This window comes from Mesoplodon densirostris, chromosome 1 (assembly GCF_025265405.1).
Source record: "Mesoplodon densirostris isolate mMesDen1 chromosome 1, mMesDen1 primary haplotype, whole genome shotgun sequence".
Taxonomy (NCBI): domain Eukaryota; kingdom Metazoa; phylum Chordata; class Mammalia; order Artiodactyla; family Ziphiidae; genus Mesoplodon; species Mesoplodon densirostris.
Window position 1 is genome coordinate 207965197 of NC_082661.1, and position 14756 is coordinate 207979952.

At 41.9% G+C, this 14756-nt stretch overlaps 1 protein-coding gene across 1 annotated transcript in view; it reads left to right on the top strand.

Moving 5' to 3' along the window:
• The window catches only part of TMA16 (translation machinery associated 16 homolog), a 42554-nt gene that overhangs the window by 19000 nt on the left and 8798 nt on the right, over nt 1–14756 (top strand). Inside the window, exon 3 of the mRNA XM_060114813.1 lies at nt 14106–14143. Coding sequence (XP_059970796.1) covers nt 14106–14143 — 38 coding nt within the window. The remainder of the gene's footprint in view (nt 1–14105; nt 14144–14756) is intronic.

The following is a 14756-nucleotide window of genomic DNA, read 5'->3' on the forward strand; positions in this document are numbered from 1 at the left end:
CTGTTCTATTTCCAGGATTTTGGATCATCTTTACTATCATTATTCTGAATTCTTTTTCAGGTAGACTGCCTATTTTCTCTTCATTTGTTAGGTCTGGTGGGTTTTTACCTTGCTTCTTCACCTGCTGTGTGTTTTTGTGTCTTCTCATTTTGCTTATCTTACTGTGTTTGGGGTCTCCTTTTTGCAGGCTGCAGGTTCGTAGTTCCCATTGTTTTTGGTATCTGTCCCCAGTGGCTAAGGTTGGTTCAGTGGGTTGTGTAGGCTTCCTGGTGGAGGGGACTAGTGCCTGTGTTCTGGTGGATGAGGCTGGATCTTGTCTTTCTGGTGGGTAGGTCCATGTCTGATGGTGTGTTTTGGGGTGTCCGTGGACTTATTATGATTTTAGGCAGCCTCTCTGCTAATGGGTGGGGTTGTGTTCCTGTCTTGCTAGTTGTTTGTCATAGGGTGTCCAGCACTGTAGCTTGCTGGTCATTGAGTGAAGCTGGGTGCTGGTGTTGAGATGGAGATCTCTGGGAGATTTTCGCCATTTGATATTATGTGGAGCTGGAGGTCTCTTGTGGACCAGTGTCCTGAAGTTGGCTCTCCCACCTCAGAGGCACAGCACTGACTCCTGGCTGCAGCACCGAGAGCCTTTCATCTACATGGTCAGTTTGGGATGATTTGTTGTCTATTCAGGTATTCCACAGATGCAGGGTACATCAAGTTGATTTTGGAGCTTTAATCCGCTGCTTCTGAGGCTGCTGGGAGAGATTTCCTTTTCTCTTCTTTGTTCGCACAGCTCCCGGGGCACAGCTTTGGATTTGGCCCCGTCGCTGCGTGTAGGTCGCCGGAGGGCGTCTGTTCTTTGCTCAGACAGGACGGGGTTTAAGGAGCCGCTGAATCGGGGGCTCTGGCTGACACAGGCCGGGGGGGAGGGAGGTGTGCGGATGCGGGGCGAGCCTGCGGCGGCAGAGGCCGGCATGACGTTGCAGCATCCTGAGGCGTGCCGTGTGTTGTCCCGGGTAAGTTGTCCCTGGATCCCGGGACCCTGGCAGTGGCAGGCTGCACAGGCTCCCCGGAAGGGGGCTGTGGATAGTGACCTTTGCTCGCACACAGGCTTCTTGGTTGCGGCAGCAGCAGCCTTAGCGTCTCATGCCCGTCTCTGGGTTCCGTGCTTTTAGCCGCGGCTCACGCCCGTCTCTGAGCCTCCTTTAAGCAGCGCTCTTAATCCCCTCTCCTCCCGCACCCCAGCCTTAGCATTTTAATGAATGCTACATACATTTGCATACTAGGTGATAGAAACCAGCACTTTCATTGTTATATATTGATTCCTTGGCCAAGACCAGTAGGGGTTAGCTGTTTCATAGTGATTTGGCTAGAAGTTTTCTTGAAAAGAATAGTCAAGTGCTATGATAGTAAACTCGAATTTTCTTTCTTTTTTGTAAGGGAGGGTCTTTTTTTGTACATTAAGGGTTATTAGAATAATATTGTTTTAAAACAGTAGTTTTCAAACATTTGTCATCTATGTATCACTTTCATGAATTTTTTGTTTTTTTAACATGTTTATTGGAGTATGATTGCTTTATATTGTTATGTTAGTTTCTGCTGTATAACAAAGTCAATCAGCTACACATATACTCATATCCCACATCCCCTCCCTCTTGCGTCTTCCTCCCGCCCTCCCTATACCACCCATCTAGATGGTCACAAAGCACTGAGCTGATCTCCCTGTGCTATGCAGCTGCTTCTCACTAGCTATCTGTTTTACATTTGGTAGTGTATATATGTCAATGCTTCTCTCTCACTTCATCCCAGCTTACCTTTCCGCCTCCCTGTGTCCTTAATCCTTCTCTATGTCTGCATCTTTATTCCTGTTCTGCCCCTAGGTTTTTCAGAACCTTTTTTTTTTTTTTACATTCCATATATACGTGTTAGCGTATGGTATTTGTTTTTCTCTTTCTCGCTTACTTCACTCTGTATGACAGATGACAGATTCCACGTCCATCCACCTCACTACAAATAAGTCCATTTCTTTTTATGGCTGAGTAATATTCCATTGTATATATGTGCCACATCTTTATCCGCTCATCTGTCGTTGGACAGTTAGGTTGCTTCCATGTCCTGGCTATTGTAAATAGAGCTGCCATGAACACTGTGGTACGTGACTCTTTTTGAATTATGGTTTTCTCAGGGTATGTGCCCAGTACTGGGATTGCTGGGTCATATGGTAGTTCTATTTGTAGTTTTTTAAGGGACCTCCATACTGTTCTCCATAGTGGTTGTATCAATTTACATTCCCACCAACAGTGCAAGAGGGTTCCCTTTTCTCCACACCCTCTCCAGCATTTATTGTTTGTGTATTTTTTGATACTGGCAATTCTGACTGGTGTGAGGTGATACCTCCTTGTAGTTTTCATTTGCATTTCTCTAATGATTAGTGATGTTGAGCATCCTTTCATGTGTTTGTTGGCAATCTGTATATCTTCTTCGGAGAAATGTCTGTTTAGGTCTTTGGCCCGTTTTTGGATTGGGTTGTTTGTTATTTTGATATTGAGCTGCATGATCTGCTTGTAAATTTTGGAGATTAATCCTTTGTCAGTTGCTTCATTTGCACATATTTTCTCCCATTCTGAGGGTTGTCTTCTCATCTGGTTTAAGGTTTCTTTTGCTGTGCAAAAGCTTTTAAGTTTCATTAGGTCCCATTTGTTTATTTTTGTTTTTATTTCCATTTCTCTAGGAGGTGGGTCAAAAAGGATCTTGCTGTGATTTATGTCATAGAGTGTTCTGCCTGTGTTCTCCTCTAACAGTTTGATAGTTTCTGGCCTTACATTTAGGTCTTTAGTCCACTTTGACCTTATTTTTGTGTATGGTGTTAGAGAGTGATCTAATCTCATACTTTTACATGTCCCTGTCCAGTTTTCCCAGCACCACTTATTGAAGAGGCTGTCCTTTCTCCACTGTACATTCCTGCCTCCTTTATCAAATATAAGATGACCATATGTGCGTGGGTTTATCTCTGGCCTTTCTATCCTGTTCCATTGACCTGTCTTTCTGTTTTTGTGCCAGTACCATACTGTCTTGATTACTGTAGCTTTGTAGTATAGTCTGAAGTCAGGGAGCCTGATTTCTCCAGCTCTGTTTTTCTTTCTCAAGATTGCTTTGGCTATTAGGGCTCTTTTGTGTTCCATACAAATTGTGAAATGTTTTGTTCTAGTTCTGTGAAAAATGCCAGTGGTAGTTTGATAGGGATTGCATTGGATCTGTAGATTGCTTTGGGTAATAGAGTCATTTTCACAGTGTTGATTCTTCCAATTCAAGAACATGGTATATCTCTCCATCTCTTTGTATCATCTTTAATTTCTTTCATCGGTGTATTATAATTTTCTGCATACAGGTCTTTTGTCTCCTTAGGCAGGTTTATTCCTAGATATTTTATTTTTTTTGTTGTTGCAATGGTAAATGGGAGTGTTTTCTTGATTTCACTTTCAGATGTTTCATCATTAGTGTATAGGAATGCCAGAGGTTTCTGTGCGTTAATTTTGTATCCTGCTACTTTACCAAATTCATTGATTAGTTGTAGTAGCTTTTTTGTAGCATCTTTAGGATTCTCTATGTATAGTATCATGTCATCTGCAAACAGTGACAGCTTTATGTCTTCTTTTCCGATTTGGATTCCTTTTATTTCCTTTTCTTCTGTGCTGCTGTGGCTAAAACTTGCAAAACTATGTTGAATAAGAGTGGTGAGAGTGGGCCACCTTGTCTTGTTCCTGATCTTAGTGGAAATGCTTTCAATTTTTCACCATTGAGGACAATGTTGGCTGTGTGTTTGTTATATATGGCCTTTATTATGTAGACAGAAGTTCCCTCTGTGCCTGCTTTCTGCAGGGTTTTTATCATAAATGGGTGTTGAATTTTGTTGAAAGCTTTCTCTGCATCTGTTGAGATGATCATATGGTTTTTCTCCTTCAATTTGTTAATATGGTGTATCACATTGATTGATTTGCGTATATTGAAGAATCCTTGCATTCGTGGAATAAACCCCACCTGATCATGGTGTATGATCCTCTTAATGTGCTGTTGGATTCTGTTTGCTAGTATTTTGTTGAGGATCTTTGCATCTATGTTCATCAGTGATATTGGCCTGTAGTTTTCTTTCTTTGTGGCATCCTTGTGTGGTTTTGGTATCAGGGTGATGGTGGCCTCGTAGAATGAATTTGGGAGTGTTCCTTCCTCTGCTATATTTTGGAAATGTTTGAGAAGGCTAGGTGTTAGCTCTTCTCTAAATGTTTGATAGAATTCACCTGTGAAGCCATCTGGTCCTGGGCTTTTGTTTGTTGGAAGATTTTTAATCAAAGTTTCAATATCAGTGCTTGTGATTGGTCTGTTTATGTTTTCTATTTCTTCCTGGTTCAGCCTCAGAAGGTTGTGCTTTTTTAAGAGTTTGTCCATTTCTTCTAGGTTTTCCATTTTATTGGCATAGAGTTGCTTGTAGTAATCTCTCATGATCCTTTGTATTTCTGCAGTGTCAGTTGTTACTTCGTTTTCATTTCTAATTCTGTTGATTTGAGTTTTCTCCCTTTTTATCTTGATGAGTCTGGCTGATAGTTTGTCAATTTTGTTTGTTTCCACAAAGAACCGGCCTTTAGTTTTACTGATCTTTGTGGTCGTTTCCTTCACTTCTTTTCCTTTATTTTTGATCTGATCTTTATGATTTATTTCCTTCTGCTAACTTTGGGGTTTTTTGTTCTTCTTTCTATAATTGCTTTAAGTGTAAGCTGAGGTTGTTTATTTGAGATTTTTCTTGTTTCTTGAGATAGGATTGTATTGCTATAAACTTCCTTCTTAGAACTGCTTTGTTACATCCCATAGGTTTTGGATCGTGTTGTTTTCATTGTCGTTTGTTTCTAGGTATTTTTTGATTTCCTCTTTCATTTCTTCAATAATACCTTGATTATTTAGTAACGTATTGTTTAGCCTCCGTTTATTTCTATTTTTTACAGTTTTTTTCCTTTAATTGATATTTAGTCTCATAGAGTTGTGGTCGGAAAAGATACTTGATACAATTTCAATTTTCTTAAATTTACCAAGGCTTGATTTGTGACCCAAGATATGATCTATCCTGGAGGATGTTTCATGAGCATTTGAGAAGAAAATGTATTCTGGCTTTTTTGGATGGAATGTCCTATAAATATCAATAAGTCTATCTTGTCGAATGTATTATTTAAAGCTTGTGTTTCCTTATTTATTTTCATTTTGGTTGATCTGTCCATTGGTGAATGTAGGGTGTTAAAGTCCCCTAATATGATTGCGTTACTTTCGATTTCCCCTTTTATGGCTGTTAGCATTTGCCTTATGTATTGAGGTGCTCCTATGTTGGGTGCATAAATGTTTACAGTTGTTACATTTTCTTCTTGGATTGATCCCTTGATCATTATGTAGTGTCCTTTTTGGGCTCTTGTTTGTCTCTTGTAATAGTCTTTATTTTAAAGTCTATTTTGTCTGATATGATAATGGCTACTCCAGGTTTCTTTTGATTTCCATTTGCATGGAATATGTTTTACCATCCCCTCACTTTCAGTCTGTATGTGTCCCTAGATCTGAAGTGGGTCTCTTGTAGACAGCACATATACGGGTCTTGTTTTTGTATCCATTCAGCCAGTCTGTGTCTTTTGGTTGGAGTATTTAATTTGTTTACATTGAAAGTAATTATCGATATGTATGTTTCTGTAGCCATTTTCTTAATTATTTTGGGTTTGTTATTGTAGGTCTTTTCCTTCTTTTGTTTTTTCTGCCTAGAGAAATTCCTTTAGCATTTGTTTTAAAGCTGGTTTGGTGGTGCTGCATTCTCTTAGCTTTTGCTTGTTGGTAAAGGTTTTAATTTCTCCATCCAATCTGAATCAGATCCTTGGTAGGTAGAGTAATCTTAGTTGTAGGTTTTACCCTTTCATCACTTTAAATATGTCCTGCCAGTCCCTTCTGGCTTGCAGAGTTTCTGCTGAAAGATCTGCTGTTCACCTTATGGGGATTGCCTTGTATGTTATTTGTTGTTTTTCCCTTGCTGCTTTTAATATTTTTCTTTGTATTTAATTTTTGATAGTTTGATTAGTGTTTTGGCTTTTCTCTCCTTGGATTTATTCTTTATGGGACTCTCTATGGTTCCTGGACTTGATTGCCTATTTCCTTTCCCATATTAGGGAAGTTTTCAACTCTAATCTCTTCAAATATTTTCTCATTCCCTTTCTTTTTCTCTTCTTCTTCTGGGACCCTTATAATTCAAATGTTGGTGCATTTAATGTTGTCCCAGAAGTCTCTGAGACTGTCTTCAATTCTTTTCATTCTTTCTTTTCTTTATTCTGCTCTGCAGTAGTTATTTTTACTGTTTTGTCTTCCAAGTCAGTTATCCGTTCTTTTGCCTCAGTTATTCTGATGATGATTCCTTCTAGAGAATTTTTAATTTAATTTATTGTGTTGTTCATCATTGTTTGTTTGCTCTCTAGTTCTAGGTCCTTGTTAAACGTTATTGTGTTTTCTCTGTTCCGTTTACAAGATTTTCGGTCATCTTTACTGTCATTATTCTGAATTCTTTTTCAGGTAGACTGCCTGTTTCCTCTTCATTTGTTTGGTCCGGTGGGTTTTTACCTTGCTCCTTCATCTGCTGTGTGTTTCTCTGTCTTCTCATTTTGCTTAACTTACTGTGTTTGGAGTCTCCTGTTCACAGGCTGCAGGTTCCTAGTTCCCGTTGTTTTTGGTGTCTGCCCCCAGTGGGCAAGGTTGGTTCAGTGGGTTGTGTAGGCTTCTTGGTGGAGGGGACTAGTGCCTGTGTTCTGGTGGATGAGGCTGTACCTTGTCTTTCTGGTGGGCAGGTCCACGTCTCGTGGTGTGTTTTGGGGTGTCTGTGAACTTATTATGATTTTAGGCAGCCTCCCTGCTAATGGGTGGGGTTGTGTTCCTGTCTTGCTAGTTGTTTGTCATAGGGTGTCCAGCACTGTAGCTTGCTGGTCATTGAGTGGAGCTGGGTCTTAATATTGAGACATCGATCTCTTGGAGAGCTCTCGCCAGTTGATATTATGTGGTGCTATGCGGTCTCTGGTGGACCAATGTCCTGAGCTTGGCTCTCCCACCTCCGAGGCTCAGGCCTGTCAGCCAGCTGGAGCACCAGGATCTTGTGAGCTACACAGCTTAGAGAAAGGGAGAGAAAAAAAGAAAGAAAGTAGAAAATAAGTAAGTAAAATAAAGTTATTAAAATAAAAAATTTAAAAAATAATATTAAAATAATAAAAGTAAGAAAGTAGTAAAAAGAAGAGCATCCAAACCAATAAACAAATCCACCAACGTTAACAAGTGCTGAAAACTAAACTAAAATAAACATAAAAATCAAAACTGATCCCTCACGTACAGCAAACCCCAAGTCTACAGTTGCTCCCAAAGTCCACCTCCTCATTTTGGGCTGATTCGTTGTCTATTCAGGTATTCCACAGATGCAAGGTACATCAAGTTGATGGTGGAAATTTAATCCGCTGCTCCTGGGGCTGCTGGGAGAAATTTCCCTTTCTCTTCTTTGTTTGCACAGCTCCGGGGGTTCAGCTTTGGGTTTGGCCCCGTCTCTGCATTTAAGTCCCCCTCTGGCATCTGTTCGCTCAGATAGGAGGGATTTAAAGGAGCAGCTGATTCGGGGGCTCTGGCTCACTCATGCCTGGGAGAGGGTGGGGCAAGGAATGTGGGGTGAGCCTGTGGTGGCAGAATCTTGCATGACCTTGCACCAGCCTGAGGCGCGCCGTGCGTTCTCCCGGGGAAGTTGTCCCTGGATCCTGGGACTCTGGCAGTGGCGGGCTGCACAGGCTCCCTGGGAGGGGAGGTGTGGATAGTGACCTGTGCTTGCACACAGGCTTCTTGGCTGCAGCAGCAGTCTTAGCGTCTTATGCCCATTTCTGGTGTCCACGCTGATAGCCGTGGCTGATGCCCATCTCTGGAGGTCATTTAGGCGGTGCTCTAAATCCCCTCTCCTCATGTACCCTGAAACAATGGTCTCTTGCCTCTTCGGCAGGTCCAGACCTTTTCCCCGGACTCCCTCCCGGCCAGCCGTGGCGCACTATCCCCCTTCAGGCTGTGTTCACACCGCCAACCCCAGTCCTCTCCCTGCGCTCTGACCGAAGCCTGAGCCTCAGCTCCCAGCCCCGCCTGCCCCGGCGGGCGAGCAGACAAGCCTCTCGGGCTGGTGAGTGCCAGTCGGCACTGATCCTCTGTGCGGGAATCTCTCCGCTTTGCCCTCCGCACCCCTGTGGCTGCGCTCTCCTCTGTGGCTCTGAAGCTCCCCACCTTAGCCACCCGCAGTCTCCACCCGCGAAGGGCCTCATAGTGTGTGGAAACCTTTCCTCCTTCACGGCTCCCTCCCACTGGTGCAGGTCCCGTCCCTATTCTTTTGTTTCTGTTGTTTCTTTTTTCTTTTGCCCTACCCAGGTACGTGTGGGGAGTTTCTTGCCTTTTGGGAGGTCTGAGGTCTTCTGCCAGCGTTCAGTAGGTGTTCTGTAGGAGTTGCTCCACGTGTAGATGTATTTCTGATGTATTTGTGGAGAGGAAGGTGATTTCCACGTCTTACTCCCGTGCCATCTTGAGGTCCTCTCTTTTCTGTATCTTTTTGACATGATATACTACTTACATCATTTTGCTATCACCTATATCAGTATTTCACAAACTTTGGTATACATGAGATGCACCTGTAAGGTGTATTAAAATAGTTTTTTGGGCCTCATTCCTAGAGGTTTCCATTCAGAAGGTCTGGGACAGGGCCAGGATGTTGCATTTCTGACAAGTTTCCAGTAATATTGATGCTGTTGCTGCTGGTTTAGGCACTGATGTATAGTATTCTTTAATTATGTTCTTTAAAAATAATTTTCCCGCAGTGGTTGAGAGTCCGCCTGCCGATGCAGGGGACACGGGTTCGTGCCCCGATCCCGGAGGATCCCACGTGCCGCGGAGCGGCTGGGCCCGCGAGCCATGGCCGCGGAGCCTGTGTGTCCGGAGCCTGTGCTCCGCAACGGGAGAGGCCACAGCAGTGAGAGGCCCGCGTACAGAAAAAAAAAAAAAAAAAAAAAAAAATTTTCCCTCAAATATTGTTTTTAAAGGAGACATTTTATCTCTGTTAAAACCAAGTAGATACTATTGTCTTCCCCGAGTGGTTTGAGCTTGAGGCTTGTTTGCTTATTTTTGGAGGAAAGATTTGGCAAAGGTTGGAAGACTTGTAAAATGAACTAACATTAAACTAAGTTTTCTCCTTAATGTAATCGGAAAGGGTGCAACGAAAATGACGGGAAAAGTAACTTGCTTACCATTTGATTAAAGATTATTTAATCCTGTGTATATGAACTACCTAAAATTACCTTACATAGTACTAGTGGTATACGTGCAGTATTTTAGGAAGTAACGCTTTAGAATATGATTAAGTACTTCAGTTCATTGTAAATACTTGTGATGTTTGTATGTTGTTAGTTATATTCAGGATCTTATGCACTGATTTAATGTTGATTTACAGTCAGCATTACAGAAAAATTACCTAAGGGTAAAGCAGAACAACATGCTAATCTCATATATAAAACTTGTCCTAAAGAAGTTCTGTTGTTGGCCAAGGTTCTATCTTAATAGTACAGAGTTGAAAAATATTTAATTTTTTGTGCTTGGGTGATGTTCTAAACAGACTGAGCTTTCTCTTTTTTTCTTAATTTATTTTAAAGAAGTCATCAATGTAGCAGTCATGGCCCCAGAAGCAAACAGATGTACAGTTTTAATAGTATCTAACATTTTATGAACAGGCCACACTTGTCAGAGGAGCAGCATCAGTGACCATGCATCCTGTTCAGTTAGGTGGGAGCGTGGTCACAAACAGCATCTTGGAATGCTGCTCATGTCCCTGCCTTAGGGCAGTACTTCCAGCAAGACACAAATGGTGAATTGCATATTTCCAAAAGATGGTTGGTGACAAGGTACTCAGACTGTAGTGGCAGCTGTAAGCAAGATGATAGAAGAGGTACCAGCAGGACTTGCCTTGAACGTCAGGTGCCTGTGACTTCTTAGAAAGAAATAGCAGTTAGCAGCTACTGCTTTACTCAGCAGCTTGAAACAAAAACAGTTTCTTTGTCAGGAATCCCAGAGCCACTTAACTGGGTGCTTCGGGCTCAGGGTCTCTCGCAAGGTTACAGTCAAGGTGTCGGCTGGGGCCGCATCATCGCAGAGCTTGATAGGGAGAGGTTTTGCTTCCAGGCTATTTACATGGTGGTCGACAGACCTGTTGTGGCAGCTGTTGGCCGGAGACATCAGTTCCTCACCACGTGAGCTACTCACCACATGGCAGCATGTGTCCTCCAGAGCAAAGGCTCTGAGATAGAGCGAGAGGGGGTGACAGTTCCAGCCAGATGCCTGCAGGGTCCTTCATGACAGCCGCCACCAACGGCCATCAGTGCTGGGGAAGAAGGCGAAGGAAATGGTGGGCATTGGTGTCACAGGGTCTGGATCGGAAGGAGCCCCGAGCCGGGGAGGTGAGCCGCCCTTGACCCAGCCCGCGTCCCCAGGGCTGACCCCCAGCTCAGGCTCTGGGGCCTGCTGCCAGTTCTCCGCCTTCCCCACCCCATGGGCCCCCACTGGGCTGGGAGCCCCTTTGCCCCTCTCTACAGCTCTCTTCAAGAAGGGCCCTTTGTCCTTCTCCACCCCGTGCCCCTTTCCCGCCGTGCTTTGAAAAGACTGTGCTGGTTAGAAGAGGCCCGGGTGGGAGGCGGTCCGCAGGGTCTTCCAAGCGCCTGTACCCCCCACCACCCGACACACACAGCTTCCCAGTGAGCGGCTGTGGAGGAAAGAGGTGGGGCCGCCCCAGTTCTTACTCCTGCAGCATCAGCTCTGCCTCCTGCAGAAGCGGGGGTTAGCCTTGCCCGGCCTTTAGGGACTCTGGTGGGGAAAAGAGCTTTCAAGAGAGGAGGGTGGTTTTAGAGAGGGGTGATAGTGAACCCTGGGAGGGTGGGAGGGAAGAGGAGGGGCGGCTGCCTGTCTCCCTCCCCTACCTCCCCCCGAATGGAGGACGGAGCAGTTAGAAGGGAGGGAGTACGTTGCTGCTCAGCCTCAGAATAAAGGCGCCGTTTACTGGCTCAGTTTTAAAAAAAAAAAAGAGAGAAGACAACGTTTGTAACGTCATTTCTAAGTGACATCCATCACTGTTGCACTATTTTATTTGTTAGAAATGAGTCATTAGGTCCAGCCACGCTCAGGGAGGAGAGGGGCGTGAGTATCAAACCAGCAAGAATGGGCAGTGGGGACCATCTTAGATATCACCCCGTCCTGGTAGTGCCTGCCTGCCAAAGGTACTTGGTGTTGTAAGGAGGAAGGGTAGCCAGGCAGCCGGAGGGTCTGGTCTCTGTTCTTTAACAGAGAATCCAGGGTTCTTTGTGCTACTTCCTAAGATTTATTTTTAGGGAGTGAGAGAGGTGGGGGAGGATCAGGGGGAGGATATTGTTAGGGCGCAGAGCTGCTGGATTCATCAGGTAGACTCTTAGAGGTGGAGTCTCATTACCTGAAGATACTGCAGGTGTGAATAGCAGCACAGAGTAAGAACCAAACGTTCTTCATCTTGAGCATTTGAATGCTATGATTTAGGACTATATGAAATACTGCTTCTGTTCCTGTTAATAGAAACTAGTGTGGTTTGAAGACTAGCACATTTCAAGTGGTGCACAGTTTATAGGCAGCAAATAGTTATTCTGTATCATGATTTTAGCTTTATTTTATGACTTCTCAAAGTAGTGACATCTTGTTGCTGTGTACTACTCTCGTATTTTGTCCCATTGGGTATGTAGCAAAGAACTCTAGATAGCAAATGAAGATTATTTAATATGGAAAAGTAATAGAAGCTAAGCATAATGGGTAAGAATCTAGGAAACAGCTGTTTTTGAGAATTAGTCTCAGATTTCTCTTCTTCATCCTAGCTCCACCCCACTGTAGTTCAGGCCCCCAGTGCGTTCATTCAGAACTGTAGCAAACTTGACTTCTAACTAGACTCTTCCCTGCGGTATAAACAAGATACGACAAAGTAGACATATTTGAAGTGTACATCGTCTGGGTTTTAGCAATACGTGGTATAACCACTGTGATCAGTGTACATATAGTGCGTTTTCATCCTCCCCAAAGCTCTTCCCGGTCAAGTCTCAGCTCTCTGCCTATAGCCTTGGGTACCTGTTGATTTGCTCTTTATTTTGGTAGATGAGATTTGTCTTCCGTAGTGTTTCATGTAAATGGAATCATACTGTATGTAATTTTTGTGCCAGATTTTTTCAATTATAATGTTTGTGAAATTCGTTGTCTTTCTCTTTTATTACTGAGTAGTGTTCCATTGTATGGATATGCAGTTTTTTAATCCATTTACCTGTTGATGGTCATTTGGATTGTTTATAGTTTTTGGCTCTTTTCAGGGTCTGCAAACTACGTGGCCATCCACCTGTTTTTATTTTTTTTAAAGTTTGTTTTATTGGAAAGCAGCTATGCCCATTCCTTTCACGTTGTTTGCAGCTGCTTTGAGGCTACAGTGGCAGAGATGAGTAGTTACGACAGACCAAACACATGGCCCTCAAAGCCTAGTTTGTTATTAGCTGACATTTAAGCAAAGATTATCAACCCTGCTGTTACATTTTGATAAAGCTGCCATGAACATTCGTGTATGGGTGTTTCTGTGGACATCAGACATTTTTCTTTCAGTTCTTAGAACTGGAATTGCTGGGTCATACAGAAGATATATGTTTAAGTAAATAAGAAGCTGAGTTTTTAAGAAATTGTTTAAAAGAATGAAGTCATGTGGTGGGGATAATGTTTAAGTATATAAAAAATTATCTGCAGTGATGGTACCATTTTATTTTTTCACCAGTGATGTGTAAGAGTTACATTCACTGCATTTCCTCTCAAACATGTTGTATTTTCAGTTTTAAAACAGATTTTAGCCAATCTAGTAGGTGTACAGTAGTATCTCAGTGTGGTTTTAATTTGTATTTCTTTATGACTGATGATATATTTTTATGTGCTTTTTGTTCACTTTTATGTCTTTGATGAAAAGTCTGTTAAAATCTTTTTCCTTTTGGTTTTGAATTTTGTCTGTTGTTAAGTAGTAAGAACTATTTGTATATTCTTAATGCAGGTATGTTATTTGTTCTGTGAATATTTTCTCCATTCTGTGGCTAAAAAGTTTTTATTAAAAAGGCTTCATTTTAGTTCTCCAGTTTTCTAATTGTTTTAAGTGGGAGGGTAAATCTGGTCTGCTTTGTTAGGGCAGGGACAGTGGATTTATTTTTCTTCATTGCTGTATCCCTAGTGGCTAGCATAAAGTGTTGCAAAAACTAGTATCCAAAGGTCTTTTCTGAATGAATTAGAATTAAGAATAACAAAAATAGAGGAGGCATATATCACCTAGACCAATTTTTTTAGAGTAAATGAGTTCTTTTTCTTTGTTATAATTCTTATCAAATTGATGAAAAGTAAACATTCTTTTGTTCCTGTTGAAGTTTAAAAGCTGATAATGATGCGTTTTGGTCTTGGTGGCAGCACTCAGTCTTCTAGAAGGTCCTCATTATTCTTTTGTGCACAAGTATTCTGCATATTACAAAATATAATCAAGATTTCTTTTGTGTTCTCAAAACCAGTTTGTTTTATAAGTATCATTTAGTCATTGCAGAGCAGGAAAAAATTTTTAACAACATTTTGTTCCAGTGATTTAAAAGAAGCATGGTATTCAATGTTTCTTCATTAAAAAAAATTAATTTCGGGACTTCCCTGGTGGTCCAGTGGTTAGGACTCTGTGCTCCCAATGCAGGGGGCCTGGGTTTGATCCCTGGTCAGGGAACTAGATCCCACATGCATGCCGCAACTAAGAGTTCGCATGCCACCACTAAGGAGCACACATACCGCAGCTAAGGAGCCCGCCTGCTCCAGCTAAGACCCAGTGCAACCAAATAAATAAATAAAATAATTTTTAAAAATTAATTTCATATGCATAAAAGAATGATCTTTGAATTAAGGTTCTTTGGGTAGTTTTTGTTGTTTTTGACAGATTTTTAAAACTTGCTTTGGAAGTTTTCTAACACATACACACTTTTTCTCCCAAGACTAAAGAATGAAAAGGCGTTGCGTCTCAACCTTATTGGTAAGTGGATATACTTATTTGAAGTTCTTCTCTATACCTATTTTCTTTTGACTCTCTTAGTAAAATGCTATTTTTATCTAAGTGAATTTTCTCTACCAGACTTGATCAAAACAAAGTAAAATCAGTCATTAAACTGAGAACAAATAGTGTTAATAATATCTAGCTCAGTTTTCTAGAAACTGTTTAGTACCTACCTACCTGTTTTTATCCATCCCCCCTTCCTGTCTCTCTCTGTCTTTCTCTCTCAAGTTTAATTCTAGCTCCGTGACCATTAGAATTATGAAGGATTTTGAAAACAACAATTCATATTTAATGATGTGAATATATACATCCTCAGTCTGTATCTCAGTGTCACAATCTTTTTGTGTGTGTGACAGGTCTGAGATTTCAAAAGAGTGGCTATTAGGCTTTATAACCAAAATGAAAGGTATTTGAACCATTAACTCTAATGCTTTATCAGGCAATAGAATAGTATTTCTAAACAGTTTATCAGTAATCCTGGGTAGGGCCATTTCTTGATTTGTAATATTGAGAAATCTAATTGAAAGTGACACCCCGATGGTCAGATTTACTCATCTGGATGAGTAAAGGATGAGGTCTGTTAGCTCCGTGA